Below are 24,196 nucleotides of genomic sequence, written 5' to 3'. Positions count from 1 at the left end.
AAAAAAATCCAAGTACGCAATTGTAAAGTACATTTAAAGCCATAAAACATTTGTTTGAACATAGAAATCTTTTATATTTTAAGAAATCTTTTTTCTTTTATATTTCTATTCGTTTCGATGCTATTCGCTTCGGAACGCAAAAATCGATTTTTTAGCGGTTGGTTATACCCCTAAACCCGTTTTTTAGCACCAACAAAAAATGGTTTCGTTATTAGGATATATTACTCTAAAATTATGCCAAGTTTCAGATTTTTTTGAATTTTCGACTTGCCGAACTTCCTTGTTAGTATTTAACGAAATAAAGTCGCATTAAACGCGTTTTTCAGGAATCGACGATATGTTGAGCTATAAGGACCGATTTGTCTATAAACTTGATTAGTCGGATAAAAAAAAATCATTGATCGAACGAAACAAGCATCGATTGGAGCGCGTTGCGGGAGATAAATTTAATCGGAGGGTGATTTATCGAATATGTACTTTTAGGATAAATGAATTGGAAATTTATGACTGAACAATTACGATCGTTTACTTAGTACGTAAGCTCTCTGTTTGCCGATAAATTATTGTATAAATATTTGAGAAGCATATTTTTTATTCTTTTTTTTTGTATCTACATTGATAGTGGACGCTTGAGATTTAAATAAAGCTAGATATGACTAGTACTAGATGCGTGCTTACTCTGATGCATATTTCCGTAACAAGGTAGTAATAAATTATATTAGACTTAAACATATATTTTTTTTTCTGTCGCAATAATATTGTTTCACATCACTTTGCAGCAAGTATAAATACGCTTATATATGATAAAACTAGCGATTTCTACTAAAAATTCGGTATGAAACAAATATATAATTATAAGTGCCATCGTTTCTTTCCATCTAAAGCAGCGTGAAATATATCTCGTTTCTACTATTACGCAAACGTTATTCGGCAAATGCATATTGTGATTAACTAAAGAAAAACTTTTTAAACTTTGAAATCATGCAACTTTATACAGCGCATGGTATTGTACTTTTATATGAAAAGGGAAAATGTATATATATGTAAATGCGGAACTCTTTCTTTATCTTCTCTACCCTTAAAAGAATCGAGCAATTTCATGCCACGAATGCATTATAATATATTTGCTGCATATAAAGTACTAATATTTCCGTTGGAGATTATTTGCATTTTATGCTTAATTCGCGTGTCATGCTAGATATTGTACCGACTTTCGCATGCATATATATATATCATATTATTTCTGCCCAAATTAATGTGAAATGTTCTTTTATCGATTATTAAAATTGCATTCTGTATACGCAGTGTATTATATATACTACAGCTATTATTTTCTGTATATCGTAACAGAATTCAAGTTGCACTATTTTACTTTCGTATTAATGGCAATAATAATCTGTGAAATCTCTCTTATAACTTGTATATACATATCGGGAGGAGATTTAACAAGGGAAATTTTCAATATATTACAGTATTAATCATCACGATTTATATGTCAGATGATACTCATTCATCTCTCGTCAAATCAAATCTCTCGGAAATGAATACATCTACTGAATAATACAAGGTAACATCACTTCTTTCCGTTGACCAGACTATTCTGGGTCGGTGCCAACGGCGCTCTTCTCTTAACGTGTTTCTCCGGAACTTTGTCTTTCGGCAGTGGCACTCCGTTAGAAACGAGTCCTCCTTTTCTCTTCCTTAGAGATTCCGTTGGGAGGTATTCGGTCGGCCTTAGAAGCTGTCTAAAATTGTAGGGGCCATTAATGTCCTCCGCATCGTACTCGACCTTGGCGCTCTCCTGCCGTTTCTCGATCACAGTCGGCCTTAAAAGTTGTCTGAGATTAGCGGCGGTATGAAAATTGTCTTTCTGCAGCTGTTCCTGATCCGATTTTCCATTCGTTAACCGATTAATACCGTTCTTATGATCCACGTTATTCTCGTGATTTTTCGTTGGATAACCGTTTTGTTTATGATCCGATGGCCTTTCTGGCTTATCTTGACTCGATAGGTTATCGTTAGTTGACTGTTCCGTATTCGAGATCTTTATTTGGCTCGTTATAACTCCATTACTTATTTTACAATGAGGTTGGTAGTTATTACAGCCATTAATCGATGTGTGGCGCTCGTTAATGAGATTATGATGATTGTTGGCGAAATTCTGTCCATTTAGGGCATTCCGTTGTTCGTTTATGGCATTGCATCGATTGTCGATTGTGAATCGTAGGCCAGATGAATCGTGGATATGCGGAGAGTCGCTTGCACGTTGTCCGTCTGCGTGTGATTGCGGATTGTTGTTATGCAGCTCATTAATCCTTGTACTGGAAGGAGATGGATGCATTTTTAAATTCAATTTCCTTTTTAGAAAAAATTTGAAGGAGGAGATGTTTAAAAGGGATTAAAAGGGGATTTTACAGGGGGATTTTACAGGGAAGATGTTTAAAGAGGAAACTTTTTATGTGTGTCACCTGATTGATTTTCTCGATTATTAATAATTAAGTATTTTGGGTTTGTATTAAATATTAGTTTGATACTAATAATTCGAGTTTTATAAAAGTATAACGAGATATACAAGACTACCAAGGAGTAGACACGTATTCAAGTCCTCTGACAACGGTATAAATTTATGACTTTACCTGGAAATTTGCCATCATGTTTCTGGCAATGCATAGACATAAATGCAAGAGATTATTAAATATTCCTTAAAATATGATGCAATTTGGTTTCAATTGTTAAAATTGTACATTATTTAATTTTAGTCACTAGAATTTTGTATTATTATATCATATATACAGATAGATTATAGAATATTAGAATTGGAACGCGTTTGATGTAAAATTAACAAATTATACATATTACATAAATTAATTATATTGTCATCGCAAAAGGTTAGTAAGAAACATTGATTTTGTTTTATATATCTTGAATAGAAAAAAATAAATTGTAATTAAATTTACGCGAGACTTAATCATCACAAATTAAACAGAACCAAAAACGCATATTATTATTCGTCGAAAATAATAATACGTAAAAAATAGCATGGCATTTATTCGCGGCGCAATTCTTACTTGACATTTTTCTTGGAGCTCTCGTTCTCGCGTCGATCGGACGAATGTCTTAGGGCTTTGTGCCAAATGTTTGACAGATGCTGCTCCGGTGCTACCGCAAAATCGCCTTGAGCCGCACGATCTCTTCTCTCGGCATTCACTTCCAGAATCTGGCTGCTCCGATTCCTATATTAACGTAATCATAATCTCATTATGTCTCGATATAAATATCTAATCGGAGCATCAAAGTCAAGTACAGTATACGATAATTAAAAAACTTTAAACTTTTGATCATGCTGAAATAAAATAAATTGATGGAAATAAAAATATAATTTGATTTGGAAAATATGGTGGAACTTTTTAATTTTCGTAAAAATTGTAAAAGAAAGTGTAATAAATTTCTACAATTCAGAGATATATTTTGGGGACTCTTTCTGAAAAGCCTACTCTTAAATATAACGATGAGAATAACTAACTCCAAAATAAACTAGCTAGTATGGATGCAGTCGATCACAAGTTTACGATATACCTCGACAATGTGTGAAGGTCATTTTCTAGCCGTATCAACGGTAAGTCCCAGCCAACTTCGTCGTCTTCGAATTCCGAACCACTTGCGATGCGAGTGCCAGAAGCATTCGAAAATTGAATATGTAAATTTCCGGTTTGTTCGCGACACTCAATCGAAGCAGCGAAAGCGGCGCCCTTTTGATTTACATATATATATATATACCTGCTCATCTCCTCTTTTAGATCCCGGTAATACTTGACGCTGTCTTCCTCATCCGGCTGCGTTCCGCTGCGATAATGCAATATCGACTGCACCATATTGAATCCTTCGGGGCGAACGTAATCCAAAGGCGGTTCCTCGATATCGCTCAATCTGACACCGGGTTTGTTGCGACGCAGATTTTTGTGCACTTCTTGATTTTTCATGTGTACCTATAACAAGATAGAAAATCGTATAAATATAACAACTAATAACTTGATCAAATTAACGGTTGCTGACGACATTAGTATGGTTTCCGAATATCAAATAAAGAGATAGAATATCAAATAAAGAGATTACAATTAACCTTGAGTAAAAACAAGATACTTTTTAGACAAATATTAATTTGAAAATGATTTCGGATATTTTAGCGAATAATCTTACATTTTGAGAGAACTGGATTAGATCCGCTTGCCGTAGTTTAGGATGCATGGAATCCTTCGCCATTGGTTTCTTTCTGACCACTCTCTCCTCTTTTTTATACCATCTCTGAACGATAAGAGCTGCGTCTTCATGTTTTAGTCCTTCGCGTAACAACGCCTTGTGGCCGTCATATATGTTGTCGTAATTGTTTAAAATCCTCTTGAAACGTTCCTCCAGCTCGTATCCAAAGCGTTTGCGAATGGTATAGCCTCGAAAATCTAAAAACAGTTTAATTGTAACATTTATGGCCCTCGATTATAGATAATTTTCATGTAACTTATAATACATACGACTTTGTATGATAATCGCGGCGTCGTCTTTTTTTAGATTTTTACATACTTGTCGTTGCTTCTCGCGATTATTGACGTCCACATTTTCCTGTGCTCTATGTTTCATCTCATCTGCAGAAAAAAATTAAAATAAATGGAAAGTTTAAGTAATTATTTACTATTATCAAGAGATAAAAATTAAACTGACTCGACGTAAAATCGAACGCCATATTTTCTTCCATCGCGCGTTTTTGAGCCAGCATTTCTTCCGTTCGTTTTCGGGATAACCAGCCACGGACATGACGTTGTAACGTTACAGCCGATGCGGCAAATTGCCATTTTTGCTTCTTGAACTTGATTTTTGCGAGCCAGCGTCGAACGCATGCTTGAACCATAATAATCTTCCTCAGTTGCTCCTCGTATAATTTTGAGAGAAATTCGACGTGATAGTACTTTAAGAAGACTTTTGTTTTGCCCAATGCCCAGCCATCCATCTTTAAACGTATCAGAAGAAGACGACAATTATCCCGAGTGGCAACCACGCGCTCGTCGTAGCCGAAAGCGAGGAAGCAATATCTGTAGAGTTCATGGATTCATAATTGATGAAAATGAAATGAAAGTTTATGTTTCGAAAAAGAAAATATTTCGCATTCTTTTCGCAACTCTGGAGTACCTTTTAAGGAATTCATTGAAAGGTATTCTATGAGAAAATCCATTTTGTCGTATACGTATCGTCTCGAGGACACCGGTGTATCTCAGCTGCTTCACAACCTTGTCCTTGTCGAAGAACCGTGGACTTCGCGAGTCGTTTGGCTTTATGCATCGAACGAATTGAGGCGAACCGGACACCATCTTTTGTAATAGATCCATTAAGGAATATCGAAAGTATGTCGATACCGTCTGCTGAGCTCTGGATTGTGAGGCTAAACCTCGACTAGAATAACGTTCCTACGAGACATTATTATGTCGTCAATATCTCTAAAAAAATTTTCAAAATATACAGAGTATCAATTCAATACATACGCATATACCTTTGTGTTCTGATTCGATTGCGATTTTCTCGAATCATTCCCCTGCAGCGCCGAGTACAGGTTACCAGTTTTCGTGATCGGGCATTGGAACAGGAAACGAACCATATCGTACTGCGATTGTCGCACCAGTTGAATGACCTCGGGCGGCAAGAAGTTTCTGTTCTTCTCGAGAAATCCTTCGGCTTGATAGACGACACGTCCGGCAAAATGATGGATCGCGAAACAGACCGCGTCCGATTTGGGACGTACGTAGAACTTGGATTTGATATTATTGTGAAACTTTTCTGCCGGAAAAAATAGCAAACTGTTTGATAATACTTATAAGTTAAAATATAATAAATTATGTACGAATAGCAAGCAGCAATTATTTATCGCTTGAAATAGTTATTCTCCAAATTAATATTATTTTCATTGTATAAAAAATAATTTTATGAAAGAGAAGAGTTTATTAGAGGTTTATTATTTATTAAAAACATTTGAATGTTTTAACGTGTTTGGAAATAATTTCTGAAGCAATGTAACGCAAATACACTTATAGAATAATGCATCTGGAATACTCACCAATCAGCGATCGATTGGTCGCTCTGGGAAACCGACTCTCCTCGTCCAGAAGCGCCAAGAGTCCCATGGGCTTGCTGAGTAACATGTCGAGGACCGGTCTGTTGTCGGAGAATTCAACGAGATCGACGGGTATTCCCTCGGCCATGTATTCCTGTTGCTCCCAAGTGAAAATATGCTGATTGAAGTAGTATTGTATCTGCTCGTTGGCGATGTTGATGCAGAGCTGCTCGAACGAGTTCCTGGGGAAGTTCTCGAAGCCGAAGATGTCGAGCAGCCCGATCGCCAACGGCTCGTAATTCGGCGAGCGGCTGAAGCACAGCAAACAATTGATCTGGTTGACCATCCAATCGAAGAGTCGACCGTAGAGACCCTTGGCCATTGCGTCGCGCGCCGCACGAGCCTCGGCCACCGTATTGTTTCGCGTAATTGTCTCGCCTCTGGTCATTACCGAGTTTGATGTCAGGGCTTCCAGGAGATCGTTTTGTTCGACGCCGAGCAGCTTCGAAACTGAAAGCGGAGCGGAGCGCTTCTATTATCGGAGCACGCAATCGACCATGATATTCTTATATCGAGATTATTAACGCATTAATATAAGCATTTTATCGATTAATTTTAATTATTATATCGCGATTAATAAGTATCAAAGCGAGTAAAAGAGAGACGAGAGAAATTTTACCTCTGTGTAACGGAATAGGGTCGATGACTCTGCTCTTATTGTCGGTATTGTCTTGGCTTGCCACCTCGGCGAACTCAATGTCACCTAGATGGAGTATAGCGGCTAAAACTTGATACACCGTGTCTACCTCGCTGTCGTGAAATCCGAGCACCTTGAAACCCATCTTGAGTTGCTGGAATTTGTCGATGTGCGTCTGCGATGTGTGACTATAATGCGTGAGGTATCGATGATACTTTCGAAGCGTAGGGTCGAGATAAAATTCCGAGAGGCGATTGTCCGCCTCCAAGCCGTCGTACATGTAATAGAAGATGTGAAAGTTTCGCTCTCCCCTGAAAAGTAACAAAATTTTTGCTCGTTGGCTAATTAAATTCTTTTTGTTTTTTTTTATTTCTTTGTTTTTTTCGAAAACGTACTCAGCTTGAGCGATCACGCGTGATTGTTCCAATAGGTATACCGAGATCCGTGCACCGGTCACCTTTCCACCTTTCGTCATTGTTAGATCCAGGTATTTCCCGAATCTGGAGGAATTGGCGTTTATTCCGGTCGTGGCGTTTCCGAAAGCCTCCATTATAGGATTTATCTGAAGTATCCTCTCCTCGAGGTTGCGATTTGGCGCCTTGCTGAGATAGACGAGCTGTTTCAATAGTAAATTTGCGCTTTCCGTCTTCCCGGCGCCCGATTCACCGCTAATAACTATTGCCTGGTTCTGACGTTGATGAAGCAGCGCTTGATACGCGGCATCGGCGACTGCGAATATATGCGGAGGATTATCCGATCTCGCTTGACCCTTGTATCGTTTTTGCTCCTAAAGGAATGCATTTATTTTCATTACGTATAAAATTAATAATAAAATAATAATCATTATTTTTACATCAAGATAAATCAGATTGTGACATAATGATAAATGATTAATAATAATATTTGCTATAATAATATTAATATCAATGTATTGTTAATTATGATGTCACATCACATAGTCTGACTCATCTACACAGAAAAAAAGGACATTCTTGTTTTGAAAATATATTTAGTTTTGACATGGAAATCTTGAAATGAGATTATATCGCGTTAATTAAAGAAAAATATAATTGCTTGAATATAATTACTTGAATGAAGCCATTTTATATAGTTCAATCGAGAAAAATATATTCTTATGATTTAAGATTTAATTTTCTCGAATGGAAAAGAAACAATGTTAGATAAAAAATAACATTCTTAAATCAAAATTATAATTTTCTTAAAGTAGAATCAAATAATTATATATTCTTGAAGTGACAATTACAATATTAAAATAAGATTATAATATTGTTGAAATTTAAAATTATTAAATTCTTCCAAGAAGATTATAAATTGTTGCGTATATACGAAACAATGAACGCGTTAGTTTAATTATATAAGTTTTGATTTGACACTTACTTTTTTTCTGTGTACGCTTAAATATAGTCATTCGTTTAATACAAGAGGAGTACTTACGATACCAGTGTATAAACCCAGATTGGTGAAAGGATTAACCGCAACCAGTATATCGCCGATGTACGTGTATATCTGCGCTTGTTCGTATCTGTGCTGCAATTGATCGACAATAGCTTCTTCCGACAGCATGTCGAGTGCCGCCAGATCGTCCATATACATCTTCTCCGGCCTCGTCTTGCGGTCCGTCTTCAATTTGCCATGTTTCGTAGTCACCTCCGGCTGCCGATGAGTTCGACCCTCCGCTCTCTGTCTACGTATCTCTTCCCTCAATTGCCCCCTGATCTTCTCCACGATCGGCTCCACGCTCGACAATAGCGGATGCTCCCTCAATTCGCTCGCGAACGGTCGATGCTCGAGATCCTTCACCAGGCATTCGGCTATGAAATCCGTCAATTCCGGCGAATAGATGTCCGGATTCTTCAGGGAGGGCGGAGGATTTCTCGGGATTTGAAAGAGCGCTCGCATGGGATGTAATTCCGACAATGGAGGATCGCCCTCGGCTAACTCGATGGCGGTGATGCCGATCGACCAGACGTCACAGCGCGAATCATACGAGGAGTCCAATTGCTGCTCGCAAGCTATCACCTGTTTTTTTTTTTTTTTTTTTTTAACGTAATCGAAAAGATTGCAATTTTGTATTTTTATTTAAAAATCTGTACTTCCGTATCAAAAGATTTGTTTTCCTCAATCGACTCGAGGATGTAGGTCGCTCGATTCTCAACATGCATTATTCTCGGCACTTCAATTTATTAGAAAATTTTCACTTCCGAAGGCAATGAACTCCTTAACTTACCTCTGGCGCCATCCAGTACGGTGTCCCGACAGATGTGTTTTTCCTGGCGAGAGTCGCGGCCAGATGCGAGGACACGCCGAAATCGACCAATTTGACACGCGCTTCTTCAGTGAGCAGAATGTTATGACCCTTCACGTCGCGATGCATGCAGTGATTACTATGCAGAAAGATCAGAGCCTCGACCGTCTCCCTCAAGATGTAAGCTATTTGATGATCCGTTAGACGACTGCCGCGTTTTTTGACACCTTGCACGAGATCGGTCACGGAGCCTCCGGTGCACAGCTGAAACCGAAGCAATTAGCTCTTTACGTAACTCGGTATTTCCGCTTCCTTGGAAAACTAACAAATTAATTTGCGGAATTATAGACGACCGATAAAACTTCATAGGCGCCATTAGAAAGTACAATACTATCTTAATTTATTTTTTTCTCTAAGAAGATGTGTGCGTGCGTGTGTGTGTATATCGAATAGCAACTTATACAAAGGATAGTCTGACATTCATTACAACCAATTATAAGCAATAATAATTAAAGTCTTCCAGGTAGTAATTTTCTATCTTTAGCTACTTTGATCAGAAAATTTATGCATAAATTTCACATTTCTTTCGCTATAGATTTATTTTACCGTTTAATTTAATGACGATACCTCCATCACGAACCATAATTGATCCTCTTCCTGACCAGGCTTCGCACGCTTTAGAAATAAACCGTGGAAAAGAGGTATGTTTGGATGTAGGCTCAGATCTCTTAGCACTAGATATTCTTCCTCGATTTCCTCGATATTGTCAGCGACATTCTCCAGTATCTTCACGGCTACCTTGTGGCCAGTTTCTTTATCGTAAGCGGCATATACTTCGCCGTATGTACCCTCACCGATCAGTTCTTCCAATCGAAAACGCTCGCCAGGATCCGGTATCACGTCGAAATTGACATGTTGACTAAGACCATGATACGCCATGTTGGTCCCGCCTCCAGTCATCTCTGCACATAGTCGATATTAAATCAGTTCGGATCAATATCGAGCGAGGACTAATAAAGATCGAATTTATTGTCTGATTCGCTTTCACTGCTTTCACTTTTGACTATTAAAAATTAAATTAAATTAAAAATTAATTGACTATTAAAAATATCAGAATGTTGATTAAGCGTTTAAGATAAGTTTCAGATATATTTCAGATTTATAATTTCTAAAATTAAATTAAAAACAATATTTAGAATATCTCAAGGATATTTACTTTAAAGATTATTTATGACATTTTTATTTACTTTTTTTTTCATTAAGCACTTTTCGCAAAAGATGTATGTTAAAGTGTATTGGAGAAAGTTTTATCGCAGTCATACATGCTGAGATAATTATACAGCATTTGTCAAAGTAATTTTATTAACCGGTTCCCGTGTTCTCTGTATGTTTTTCTCGTTCCTTAAAAATTCGAAATCTTAAAAATTTCGATACCTTATTGAACTAGAGAGGTCTCAGTGAACGTTGTTAGTTCGACCAACTGCGACACACTGTTAGAAGCGTTCGTTTTCCAACTAGATACCCGTCAACTCCTTAATAGTATTAGACTCTGGTTAGACCGGCGCACTTCTGTCTTGTTTCAGAAACAAATCTGCCGAGAAAAATACGCCCCGTTTAATTTGAGCTTTCCTCCGTACGATTGCATTGCAAGACTGATCGTGAGAATTGTTAAACAGCGCATTCGTGCAATGCGAACATCAATTTGCGCGAATGCGTAGAAAACTAAGCTATAACATTGAATCTATAAATATTGAATCTCATTCTGATATATGTTAATTTTTATCGATATCGATCTTGGAAAATTTCCCTCAGCGAGGGAAATTAAATTAAATTATCTTGATACATTCTGTGAATTAGAAATTTAATATTATTTTGATTTTTTCAACATATCGTACATCAGGTATTTCATCTTGCATCATGAAACAAATATTGGATGAGATTTAGTTGTCGTATTTTTATTACGTATATATTTTTCTTAATCATTTGTTTTGTTATCGATTGATCTCATTTTTCTTAAGACAAGAACGCATTCGGTATAATGTCGATTTTAATGAAGGAAGTCCTATTCAATTGTATGAAGCCGTGTAAAAGTCGAAACTTAGCTGTGGCTTCAGGCCATATTTCGTTATTCTAAATTGGATGTGTAATTATAAACCGCAAATAATAATTAAAAGCTATAAAATGTATATCTCTTCCCTTTCTTCCTCTTCAATTTCATAGCAAGATTATTCTTATAGGCTCGACGTCTTTTGACAATATGATCAGTTGAAACTTTAGATACTCTCTCGATTACTATAAAAAACCGACTTTACTCGAGGTTTATTCGTGCGTATCGGCGAAAGGATTTCTCTCGAAGTGCTTAGCCCGCTTTACTAATTTTCGATGCGCTTAATTTCACTAGGCATGTAGATTGTATTCATAGCGTGACTAGCAAGAATGCGCCTTCATTAAACATTAAACGTCGGACGTTAAACTAAGTTTTTCTTGAAATTTTGATTAGTAATGGTAATTACAAATGAGATTGCCAATAAGTGATCAATAATTGTGCATATATGTGTATAGATTAAAAATAATTGAATCATAAAGTACGGAAGATATTTTTGTGATATTTACAAAAATTACTTACATGTATCTGAAGGATGGTATTTAAATAATAATTAAGTGTTGCGTGTGTGCGTGCACGCACGTATACACACAGAAAAAAAGGACATTCTTGTTTTGAAAATTTATTTAGTTTTAACATGGAAATCTTGAAATTAGATTATATCGCGTTAATTAAAGAAAAATATAATTGCTTCAATAATTGCTTACTTGAATGAAGCCATTTTATATAGTTCAATCGAGAAAAATATATTCTTATGATTTAAGATTTAATTTTCTCGAATGGAAAAGAAACAATGTTAGATAGAAAATAACATTTTTAAATCAAAGATTATAATTTTCTTAAAGTAGAATTAAATAATTATATATTCTTGAGATGACAATTACAATATTAAAATAAGATTATAATATTGTTGAAATTTAAAATTATTAAATTCTTCCAAGAAGATTATAAATTGTTGCGTATGTACGAAACAACGAACGCGTTAGTTTAAGTATACAAGTTTTGATTTGACGCTTATTTTTTTTCTGTACATATATACACATTTAAGTAACACATCTTATATTCCTCTTCTCAAAAGCAATCTTCAGGAAATTATATACGGTAAATATATATGTGTGTGTATACAATTAGCCGGTAAAATGATGGGAATCGTGTCAATGGCGTATTTATTAATTGCTTGCACGTGCGTGAATCTGCGCATGTAATTATATGATTGCACTGGAACTTTGTGAGATAAATACGTATACCGTAACAACGGTTTACACGCAAAAGTTGACGCTCGTGGAAACTCGTTCAGGTGCCTAGCACTAAAAATAATGCGCGCAACCACAAACATGCATTTATCGCGTTAAGGAACATGATATATCGAATCATCCGAATCGAATTAATAAGGCTATCTTCCGCATCACTGATTATTATGATGATCGGGAAATCTTAATTTATTAAATTGATTTATAATCACAGTGATATTCCTCGAAATAGAATAATAACAGGCTTGCTAGAGTAGACAGCTTTTTAATATCTTATCTCTAATATCGAAAGTCGTAAAACAATAGGCTATATGATGAATTGTAGTGATGGAATATATAACATCGTAGACGGTAACATTTAAAGCGAAAGTAGTGAAATTTAATAGTTATTTCGGTTATTGCCAATATAATTATTATTCCTTTAACTAAATTACTCTTCAACTTATGTACATGTTTTAAGGAAGATTGATAAAGCAGTTTATTCATTTGCGGAAAATTTAATATTTGATTTTTGTTCAGAGATTAATATTTTTAAGAAAAGTTAAATTACATGATATTATTCATGTTGGCGTTTTTATGTATCGCATAAATACGTTGTTTCTCAAACATCAATATCCTAAGATTCTACTATTTCTATAAGACTTGTTTGCAAAAAAACCAAACTCATCTACTTTCTCGTAAAAGAAAAAATAAGAATAGAATAAGAAACAGTATTCTCAAAGGATAAAATTTATTTAGTCGTGCTGGCAGTTTTGTAATTAATGGTGATCAGTCACGATAAGTTTAGAATATGACTCGTTCTTTAGCAGTGTTTCTTCATCTATCTATTTCACAAATGGATACTCTTCTGCTGCAGACATTTTACCGCAATTTCTACAAAAGCATTGTCTTTATGATGGCAAAAGATGTTCATCGTCGAACGAAGATTGAATGTCTATGAGACATTTCACCGCGAAAACACACGGTCGCGTTCGATTTTACGGTTCGATACCTTCGACAAAGGTACCAATTGTTCAGCAATAAGCAATAATCACGTATGTCCCCGATCACGTGCTCATCAGGAGTATTAGAGCGAGGAAACCCGACATGAAATCGGGTTAAGGGTTCACCTACACAATGCCCTGCTGCCTTGAACAATACTTGATTAACGCTAGAATTATAATTTTCTTTTGTTATCTATGTGAACATTTTACCGCGATTATTGCTCTCTTTTTGGCTGCTTCCTCATTGTACATTGTATTCCATTAAATTCTGCGTGTTTTAAATATATCAATTACGATGATGTATATTTAAACTTTTTTCGAACATGTACAAATTTTTTATACCTCGTAATTTTCCAAGTTGAATTTTAGTATTTATTTCTGTCTTCGGTCATATTAGTTACATTATTTATTTAACTTATTTCACCTTTTGTTTTTATTTTTTACGTAGGCATCGTCAAGACAATGAGATTCCGAGACACTTATTATTACTTTAGACAGCACCCTTTGTAACCGACTCCGATTTAAAACACTTGTTACTTTTTATCATATCATCATTTTTGCGCTGAAGATGACCCAAAAATAGGGTCGAAACGTTCGCTATCCTTTCTTTGTAATTTGTTTCAATACTTTTTTGGATTGTATTATAAATAAATGTGTTATAACATCGACACTTGACTCGTATTGCCATTAAAACCGTTTTGTAAAAATTTCTAAATATGCGATATCGATGAGATTATCATCCAACAGAAACATTTCTTTTTTACAGAAACATTGTAGCATATTAATGCGGAATGAGACTGTGAATGGAAAAGCGTAACAATCTCTTACTATCATATCTCTGGAAGGCTCTGCGAAAACGATGCGTTTGTCTCTGTCGTAATAATTACTCGAAAGTAAAAAGTGTGTTGCGGAGACGACATTTTTTGCGTTGCGATTTATATATATATAGCGATCAATTTCTTTTTCGCTCTACAAGTTATCTATTGTGTTTCAGATCATTGCACGGAGAAACTAAACGATCACGATGTTTTTTCCGCAAGGGTTCATCGGCCGTCAACTTTCGGTAAGAACTTTACATTGAACTATTTACATGCAAAAAATTTCAGATTATTTCACATTGTTGATATAAAAGAGATAAAAAATGAAACACGTTGAATGGGTTAAGTACTCGTAGTTCCGCTTTCGTAATTTGTATTAATGTCTTGATAAATCGCTTGGAAACAAATCAAGAAGAAAATCGAGAGAGAGGGAGGGAAGACGAATTTTTACTCACGCCGCAATTTCGCGCAGGTTTGCTTTTAGCACGGTCGTATGTCAAACTGTTGGGAGCGTAAAAGGACGGGAGCTTTTCCCGATTATGGTACATACGTAGTTGGAGCCGCGGTGGTTCCGCCGGTTTAATCCTCTCAGCGTGACGACGTAACGGTACAATGCGTGCCATCAATGACTATATACGCTGCGCTTCTGCGTAATATTGTACGCAGGGCAGTGCCGGGAATGCTGCGTGAAAACAGTGTTCCGGGATACACGTATGTTAATTGTATAGAATAAAATAGAGATGAGGTATCACGGAAATCGCGATCGCGAAAAGTGTGTCGGCGCTCGTGCGTTTCGAGTTCTCGGAAAAGAGGACTCGAGTTAGACTTTGCGCCACGAAATCCGTTAAATTTAATGAAAATATACGAAATAAATAATGTATCACATCTAATAAGAGCACACATTGATTTGATATTCTTCATGCAACGGCTGCATAGAAAGTAAACGGGCGATATAGTCATGCAAGAACTTGTGGGCTTTCAGCTTTCATTTCAATGAGTTATCGTTGCGAGACGAGAAATTCGATCGTTCGATTACTGTAATTTTTTCGAGGGACAAATCGCGAAACATTCCGTGCAAATTTTACCGCTTCCGTAAAAGTCTGGGATTTAGCGATTCCTCGATAATCTTTCGCGATATCGAGTATTGGAGCGTTTCTCGACTAAGTAACTCGAGAAAACATTTCGGACCGATCTCTCGAAATTATTTATTCGAAACGTTAGATTGAGAAATGCAAATTTTTTTTGTTTTTGTTTAGTTTGCGTAGAAATTAGATCGTCTAAAACGCCTTTATAGTACTTATTCAACGAGCCATTGCCGGGAAAATCTTCAAAAGGAGGTGAATGGTAAGATAGATGAGCGCAGTTTCTTTTAACGATCGAAATTTTCAAACGAACCACGAAGTATCCGCTCTATTTAACTATGCGTCCGTCATTGTTGAAGCCTCCGTAAGAAAATCGAATTGCAAGAAATTCGCGACGAAAAAGACTTTTGTTTTGCGCCACAAAAGACGAGACGTTGTGTAACACGGTACATGGCGTACCGTGAAGGTGTACTCGCCTTTTTAATCAGCCAAAACACGGTACGCGTAATCCAGCTTCTTTGTATGCAAATGAAGTTGCAGTATTTGCGACATAAAGCTACGCTGCCTACGTACAAGAATTTTGCTTCAAAGGGAAGGCACATGCAACATCAAGATACGAATATACGAAAATGTAATCGGCATTTAAGTGTTTCCCCGAAGCATTAGAATATAAAAGAAGAAAAAATTTACTCCTTATCAACATTGTCATCCGCCGATATTGCTTTTTATCACATTCTTTTAGTAACATTCACGATGTCCCTTGATTGTATCTGGTGGAAAACAATACGTGCATTTTATTCCATTCATACGCGACGTGAGAATAAGGATAATTGCCATAGAGAGAGAAAAAGATACGTATACATCTTACATCCGAAGTAAGGTGTATCTTGTAAAGTGAGCTTGGCAAAGAATGGGTCGTTTTTAGCGATTCCAAAGTTGATTCTTTGAATTTTTATCATATTTTTCTTTCCATAAATAAAATAAAATTTAAAAGAAAAATAATTCATCGTACATATCTCCCTTGCAATGGATGGATTTACGTGACGATGGAGCTCGGTTGCACCGTAGACGATTGCGTGCCATTGCGTGCCATATCATTTTGGCGCTACGACACGCTAAAAAGTGACTCTCGCTTGGCACACTATGAGGTAAATTAAGACAGCCAGCGACAAGGAAAAGGACGTTTCCGTCGTGGAAAAAACGGCAAGTCGGCGAGAGGGACGAGGGGGTAATTAGTTTTAGAAGAAAGTCAAACGCGACAATCACGGAGGACGCCAAGAAGATTCAGAGCCGAACGGTCACGTCACAGATTATTGGCTTCATCTTCTTTTCCCGCGTTGTTCTCTCTTTTTTTTAATCGTTTGTTAAAATAGCGTGTCGCTATTCTTCTCTAAAACTCCCAATTGATTTGACGACATCGGAAACGTGATACGACGAATGAATTTATGTTGCAGATGAGTTTAACGGTTTCGACAACACGAATGCAAATTTTTATTTACATAGAGTATTATAAAAAATAATAGATATTCTTCTTCCACACAGGTAGACTTTTTGCGTGTGACACGCACATTTAAGAATTATTAAGATGTTTTTCTCATATAAAAAATTTAATACCACATTACATTTACATTTTTTATTTCTCGGATTATTTTAATTTATTATGACATATTTTTTGCGTAATACGTGAATTGCAATTACGAGATTATTGTTGCCGAGATTCCGGTAGCGAAATCGATCTTGCCGAGGAAATGGAAATGCACTTCCCGAGTGCAGCGATGCGCGAGAAAAATAGTCATGTAACAGTATCCGTTGTTACATTGTACCGTACCTGACTCTATTATTTTTACGATGCATCTATGCTCCTTTTTTCTCCTTCTCTCTCTGTCTGCCTTTATCTCGTAATGCTTATAGAGAAAGTAATAAAAAATCCCACACGGAAGTTTTTGTATGGAATCGAACATTAAAGTGAAAATTACAAAAGAGATGAAAATAAAAAAAAAAAAAATCAACGACAAGGACGACGGAAATGAGACAAGAGCATGGGGATGATTATTCCTCATTATCTGACGAAATCATTTTCCACTGCTAAAACGATCAAATCACGTTTTTATCCATATTTTTTCTGACGCAATCATTTCCTTGTAATTGTAATGAACACGTAGATTTCCTTCCCATGGTAGAGTCTCGTGTCGTCAGATTGAAAAAATAACTACTGTGCGTCAAGAGCGCGAGCGATAAAAAAATCTCATCAATTCATCAATTTCATCAATTTATGCGAAATTTGATTAATTGAATTTCTTTCAAAAACTTTTTAAAAGTTAATCAATATTATACGTTTTTACACATTTATATGTTTCTCTTCCTTTTTTATGATAATCAAGATGATTATAAATCACAAGTAATACGAACCGATGAGACGTGAGAAATTTAATTTTTCGATTATTAAATTATCTTTATCTCTATTATCGAAAAAGCTGTAATTAATATATACACATATTTTATATATATGATGATGATTACAGACTAGAGATACTAGGAAGATATTGCTTCCTCGAAAGTTGTTCACATAACTCGCATGTAACAGATATTTGATTAGCCGTGTTACCAGCGCGTGGATGTGTTTGGTGAAGTACGCGCTTCGCTCGGTTCATTTAATTATCTATGTGCTTCACAATCTCGATTATATGCGTGCAATATCGCGACAGTCATGAAAGTTTTCGCGACGATGCTTTGCTAAATCCTAATTAAACCCATCTCATTTTAAAGAGCGCGATTAAAGGGACATGCATATTGAGGTCGAGAAATGTTTCATTAAAATTGTACACGATTGGAACAGAATATCCTATAACAGGAAATAAACTAAGCTAGGCATATAAGAAATCTGCATAAACACAAGTTTAGCCTTAGATAGAATCACGTAATAAATGCGAGAGGACGCAGACTGATCAGCAGACGAACTCAAGAAACATATATCGTTTCCTACCGGTATGTGACGGAAGATTGTCTCTTGTGATTCATGGGACTCGCGTGACCAACGTTCGTATAACTGGTTCTCTCTCTCTTTCTCTCTCGTCGGTTATTAACGTCTCTTCGTAGCATATCGACGACGCACCTATATACGGCAACTTGCCGAGAAAGTTTTCGGCATCGATGCGATGCCTTTCGAACGATCGCTCCCGAAAAGTGTGCCCATGATCTGCCTTTCTTGCGTGTCGAGTTCAAGGTGCGAGGCTCAGCACACGCCCCGCTTAGAGGACACTCCGAAAGGAAAAGAGGACACCCGATTTCTCCGAATTTGCAACTCACTGTTTCTCGATGAATGAGGAGCAGCAACAAGTACGAAACAAGTTCAAGTGTTTTTCGCAAAAGTGTTTTCGCCGTCTTATCGGCGCCAAGATAAGTCCTCGTGATTCATTATCATTAATCAGTATTACTGATGGAAATGACGACAATACTTGTAATACTGCCCTTCCCCGATAAGGCTCCGAAGCAATGACATTCTTTTTCCTTGGACAAGGTTGACGTCATCTGAAGCGCGTTACACATAATTGCATAAAATTTGCAATTGATTAGGATGTGTATATTTTGAAGTATACACACCTTAACATCTCTATATATGTATAACTTGGCAAAATACACATTAATATTTTTTTTAAATTTATTTATAGTCTTTGAAAACAATTGCTTCTCGCATATTATTTGATACAGAATACTCGAATATTTTGTAATTGTATATAACGTATAAACTGTTACATTGAAACGTGTAAAGTAAGGTGGAGCGAATAATGTAGAATAAAAAAATATACTCATGCATAATTCAGCAGCGATCGCGTAGTATGTGTATCACGATATAATCAGCGTTATTGAAAATAGACGATGTACACGTTGATTCGAGATAATTAGTAGCCTAAGTAACATGATTTTTCTTAAATTTAATAATCAGTTCTTATTTACACGACATGCATGTTTGTTGTTTATGAGCGTTGTTTAATGCTCGAGGATTAAGATGTGATAATTAACGTCAATTTTGCTCATTAATCTTGTCTTTTCGTGCGCAATATTTATAGATTTCAACATTAGAAACATTTATATCGTATTTAAAAAGCATTCGCCAATTGCAAATCATCACTCCATCACTTTAGAAAATTTTCATGTAGATATACTTTCAATTATCCAAGTGCTTCGAAACTTTTATTCAAAGAAAAATAAGTTACTAGTGTAATAAGTCTATAATTAAAACAAGTATATCTCTACAACGTGCGATATGTACGCACCTTTATATTTACATATACATATGTATACGTTCCTACATGTTTGAATAGCTGTATTTATACATACAATAATGATCACAAAATAGCAAGTGTTGTTTTAGTTAGTGCATATAATTTCCATTATTATCAATTTTGAGTAAAAATCATTGCTATTATCTCCACTTTTATTATTTGTGCAGAAATATTGCCTCGAATAATCGCGGATGTGTTATTTGAATATTTAATACATATATTATACGCGCTATATTATTTTAATAAAAATATTAAATATTAAATATTATAATAAAAAATACTTAAAATTTACTCTAATATCATACATTGTACGAATCTCTGAGCAACGATTGAAACTTGGAAAGACATCATGATTTCCTGAATTACACTGAATATTACTCACGTGTTCCGGTGATAAAACCCGCAACAGGAAGAAGATAGAAGCTGTTTAGTCAGTCACGATGAGAGTACACGCAAGAAATCGTCGCGATGACAGTCGATCGAACTGTATCTAGTCTATCGCCATGTCAAGCACAGAGGAGAGAACGATCGCGTTATAAAATTGGCTAGATCACCGTGTGTTCACTGCGTTACTTGGCGACCAGCTGACTGTAAAATGTGCCGTGAAACAGTATCAACCGGAGCACGAGCGCGCGGCGTCTTCAACGTGACGCCGGCCGTGTTCGAAGGAAACCGCGTTGGCATCCCTCTCCATTCCGTTCTATCGTAGGTCTTCGTCCGCGCCGCGCTTCTTCTCTCTTCCGGAACACGTTCGATCCTTCCTCACGTACGTCCTCCCCTCGCGCTCCTTAATCGGACAACCGTCCGATCGAGTTAGTCCGCTAAAAACGTTCGCGTAATTAGCTCTATTACCTAGAGATATTTTTGATTTTAATTTTAATTAATTTTATTTAAACAACTATTTTTTTATTCGATTATTTTTAATAATTTTTTTTAAATAATTCTTTTAGACAAGTTTTTCCCTATATTTTTATTGCTTAAAGTCATATAAAATTCTCTCTTTTTTCCTCCTGAATTGTTTTGAGTCTCAATAATTCTTTGCAGAATTTTGAACTATATATATTAATAATCTCTTTTCGCTTAATTTTCAGAAACATTTCAATAAATTTTGTTTATTGTAATTATTGAATTATTAATTATTATTTAATTATTCGTTCTTTTATGTTTATGTTATCAATTTACTTAATAAATATAATTGTCAATGATTCTATTTTTTCTTAATTTTTCCGAGTTAATTAACACTAGAACAATTTGATAGGTTTCGGATTTCCTGAGTAAAATTATAGAAATCATTACTGTTATTTCCTAGCAGTTTTTATTGACTTTTTTTAATGTTAATTATGGATATATATTCGTATTATTATTAAATTTGCTCGTGAATTTGATACTATAAATCTACTCTCTAAAAGTGAATCAGTGAAAATATCACTAATTTAAACAGTAAAATAAGATTTCACTGAGAATCAGTGAGTATTTTATTGATCTTCAGTGGAAACGCTTACTTTTTTGTTATTTTATCTTATATCTCACTGATTATGGTTAGTTAAAATAAAATTCACTGTAAAACCAGTAATCGCTAGTTCGTTCGTTTACCGCTACGATTGCTATCTCTCTCGTATTTAATTTTAGTCATAAGAATTATATAAAGTTTGCAAAGAGCGACATTTAAAATTAAAAGTATTACTTCGATTTAATTTCTGATACAATCTCAATAGAGAGGCTTCAGATATTAAATCGATCTTTATAAGTCGGACAAATAAATGTCTGGCGACTTAATGAAAATTATTCGTTCGTTATCTATTTAAAATAACAAGTTCAATATGCATGTAATATATATATAAATAAAATGAAATTTTTAATATAATAAATATTTAGTAAATATAAATAAAATTTTTAAGTTTATATGAAACAGATAGAGAGATGAATTGTAGTTTAATATTACTGACAATAACGAAAGAAATATTACTAATATTGAGAAATATTACTGATTGAAACAGTCAAAATTATTAACTGATTCTTTCAATAAAATATCACTGATTTACAGTGCTGTACTTATAACTGCTGTAATAAGTGACTATTTACTGTTTTTCAGTGATAATACACTGATTCACTTTTAGAGAGTAGTGTTAATAAATTTGAATTCTTTTGAATACAAAGAATTCTCATATTTAGATTTTATCATCAATTAAAAAAATTTTAATTTTTTCTATAATTCAAACTTTTTTATATAGAGGGGAAATTTATATAAAATCTAAGACTATATTTTTAAAATTATTATCAAAAATCTGCAGTTTTTATACGTGTACAGTTTTGCCGGTTAATTGTATCTCCTTTCGTTTATAACATGGTTGTAATTAAAAATCGAATGATCGAAAGTTTCTGATTAAAAATTAATATTCCCATCACATATGCCTGTTTGCCGTTAAACAACTGAAAGTGCGAAAAATTGCCATATATATATCTTCGGAGAAGATTACAAATTGTATATCCCCCATTAATCACTGAGGAAAGTGTTGTTCGATCGATTAGACATCGTTCGTATAATGCAATCGAGAACAGTCTCGGTGTTCGTTCTCACTTTGATTTGTACTTTGCTCATTATCTTGTCTTCCAATACATATGTTTCACAGATGCTTGTTCCGATCGCGTCGATTGATCTTAGAATTAGCTTTCACTTATTCTATTATTTTTACATTACAATCTTGTTTCGGTCGACGTCGAATCATAACAATGACTGTGAAACTTTGAGAAATAACTTTAAACTCTAAATAGGGAACTCGTTTCGTACTTTAAATCTTTTTTTCCGCTTTTTCTTCTCACGCCTAAACCATATTTTTCGTCTTTATCTTTGTCATTATCCGCTATAATTTCGGAAAATTACATTCAATTGCGTTGCGGATGCACGTAACGGCCATTTATTATGTAATACGTCTAGCATCATTGTAGTCTTTGCAAATAATGAAAAGGCCTTAGAATGACATAGTAATGTTTGAAGTGTTTCATTACCGCAATCTTTTGCTACTTTCTATCGCTACATGAGTGGGAATAAAAGCTGCTTCTCTCAAAGAGAAAATTACGTTACAACTAAATGTTGTGTAAGAATATTGTATACATTTGAAAGAAAAGAAATTTTGCCTGTTCATAAATTGCGAATACATATTTATCGCGTCGTTCATTGGACACTTGTTCGGATATTCAGCAAACTGTCACATGTTAATGAATTAAAAACCGCATTTTTTATTTTATATGTTTCAAGAATTTTTTATCTTAATCTTTATTCCTTTTGCATGTACATGTTTCGAGAAGTTTGTCATCATGGTCATGGATGACAGTGATGTCTCTGCAAAATTTCACATGTCACATCTCATGAATTATAATCATATCTTATTGTGTCTCGATCAAAATAACTACAGCGCTCGCGCTTTTTTTGACATGTATAAAAAAATCTTAAAGGAAGTATAAAATGATGTATAAAATGATGTATAAAAAAATCTTAAATGAATTTAATTGAATCTCTCATGGAAGAATTTGATTTCGTTCCAATCGATTCTAAGCAAATGTATTTTACAATAGCCAAAATGTGCCAAAATCATCCGCACAACATATCTGACACGAAGAGACGAATGCAGAAGGAAATTTCAAGAAATCTATACGAATGTAAATATCTAAGAATCGCTGTCGATGAAGGAAGTTTTCCGATATATCGAAAATTTATAGCGACGTCGCTCACGCAATGAGCTGTCATTATTCATTTACGGTTCGAGTGTTCCTCTCGCTGGCATTTTTTTAAAGGTCGCGCGGATACGCGCTCATGGAAGCGTAGAAGCGCGGCCGATAAGCGAGATAACGTTCCTCTCCAATTCGACGTCACAGTCGGATAAGTCGGAGCTCAACGATGCGTGATAAGTACTCGCTATGCCACTTACTACTCACGTACTTTGGTCCTCTCGTTGACGTGCCAGGCTCGACGAATGTGCGTGTACGCAGATAACGAGCAATACAGATATACACAGGCTGAGTCGCAGAAAGTGACTACCCATTAATGACTCAACGAGAGGACCAAACGGTATTGATACACGTCTACACGCGCGAGATTGACGATTCGATAACGCGTTTGTAAAATATAAACATTCAGATTTCCATCCAAATGGACATCCAGTCGGAATCCACTTCATATCAGAAAGGAATGTTACATCAGACCGGTTATACTTTATTACACGTGTCGTGTCAGATGCAATCGAAATTTAATAAACATGTTTACATAGTTAGATAATAGTGTCTCTATATGGATTTAACGGATTTAAAATGATTTCGAATATTCGTACATAAACACGAGCAAATGTTCGCCTGAATAAATAGCCAAGAGAACTAAGCAATATTAGATTTAATGTTTATAATTAATATTAAAAAAATTAAATAATTAAGTTAAATATTTTATATTATATATACTAAAATTGTTTACGAGAAAATAAATTATAATACATACAAAGAGAGAGAGAGAGGGAGAGAATTAACAAATATTAATAATAATATTTTATATCACTTATCACAAAAGAAAAAAGAAAATCTTTCTCTTTCTCTCTCTCTCTCTCTCTTATTTTTAATATTTAATATGTTAA

General features: G+C 35.2%; 1 protein-coding gene and 1 long non-coding RNA gene across 14 annotated transcripts in view; one reads left to right on the top strand and one right to left on the bottom strand.

Annotated features, from left to right (window-relative positions):
• Positions 1–24,196, top strand: part of LOC145966237 (uncharacterized) — a 238,414-nt gene that overhangs the window by 59,521 nt on the left and 154,697 nt on the right. For both annotated transcript variants that reach the window (XR_014436996.1, XR_014436995.1), the window contains exon 2: positions 14,389–14,457. This is a non-coding gene — a long non-coding RNA (uncharacterized LOC145966237). The remainder of the gene's footprint in view (positions 1–14,388; positions 14,458–24,196) is intronic.
• Positions 1,475–23,590, bottom strand: LOC145966226 (myosin-IIIa). Of its 12 annotated transcripts, none has more exons than XM_083090173.1 (17): positions 19,960–20,254; positions 10,492–10,648; positions 9,685–10,019; positions 9,040–9,321; positions 8,247–8,831; positions 7,187–7,578; positions 6,774–7,102; positions 6,098–6,604; positions 5,537–5,820; positions 5,179–5,453; positions 4,714–5,081; positions 4,527–4,637; positions 4,198–4,454; positions 3,778–3,986; positions 3,577–3,657; positions 3,069–3,233; positions 1,475–2,321 (listed from the first exon to the last, which is right to left on the bottom strand). In XM_083090173.1, exons 3-17 carry the CDS (start codon positions 10,015–10,017, stop codon positions 1,574–1,576), a joined length of 4,926 nt encoding a protein of 1,641 aa, XP_082946299.1. In that variant the 5' UTR covers positions 10,018–10,019; positions 10,492–10,648; positions 19,960–20,254; the 3' UTR covers positions 1,475–1,573. The 12 variants fall into 12 exon arrangements, with proteins under 12 accessions (XP_082946299.1, XP_082946293.1, XP_082946294.1 ...); XM_083090176.1 differs by adding an exon at positions 2,637–2,658 and having other exon boundaries at positions 2,171–2,321; positions 3,577–3,986; positions 19,960–20,258; XM_083090167.1 differs by lacking the exon at positions 19,960–20,254 and adding an exon at positions 23,515–23,590 and having other exon boundaries at positions 3,577–3,986.

This window comes from Camponotus vicinus, unplaced genomic scaffold (genome assembly GCF_025532165.1).
Source record: "Camponotus vicinus isolate PSW18456_S1 unplaced genomic scaffold, iyCamVici1.0 SCAF_2, whole genome shotgun sequence".
In the NCBI taxonomy this organism is placed as follows: domain Eukaryota; kingdom Metazoa; phylum Arthropoda; class Insecta; order Hymenoptera; family Formicidae; genus Camponotus; species Camponotus vicinus.
The sequence above is the reverse complement of the archived record's forward strand: the minus strand, read 5'-3'. Positions and strand labels throughout refer to the sequence as shown.

Excerpts from the sequence above, each read along its gene's own strand:
- LOC145966226 (XM_083090171.1), bottom strand. The coding sequence starts at position 10,017 with ATGACTGGAGGCGGGACCAACATGGCGTATCATGGTCTTAGTCAACAT. Across the intron at positions 9,322-9,684 it reads AATTATGGTTCGTGATGGAG|CTGTGCACCGGAGGCTCCGT; the intron begins GTATCGTCATTA and ends CTTCGGTTTCAG. Across the intron at positions 3,234-3,576 it reads GACCTTCACACATTGTCGAG|GAATCGGAGCAGCCAGATTC; the intron begins GTATATCGTAAA and ends ACGTTAATATAG.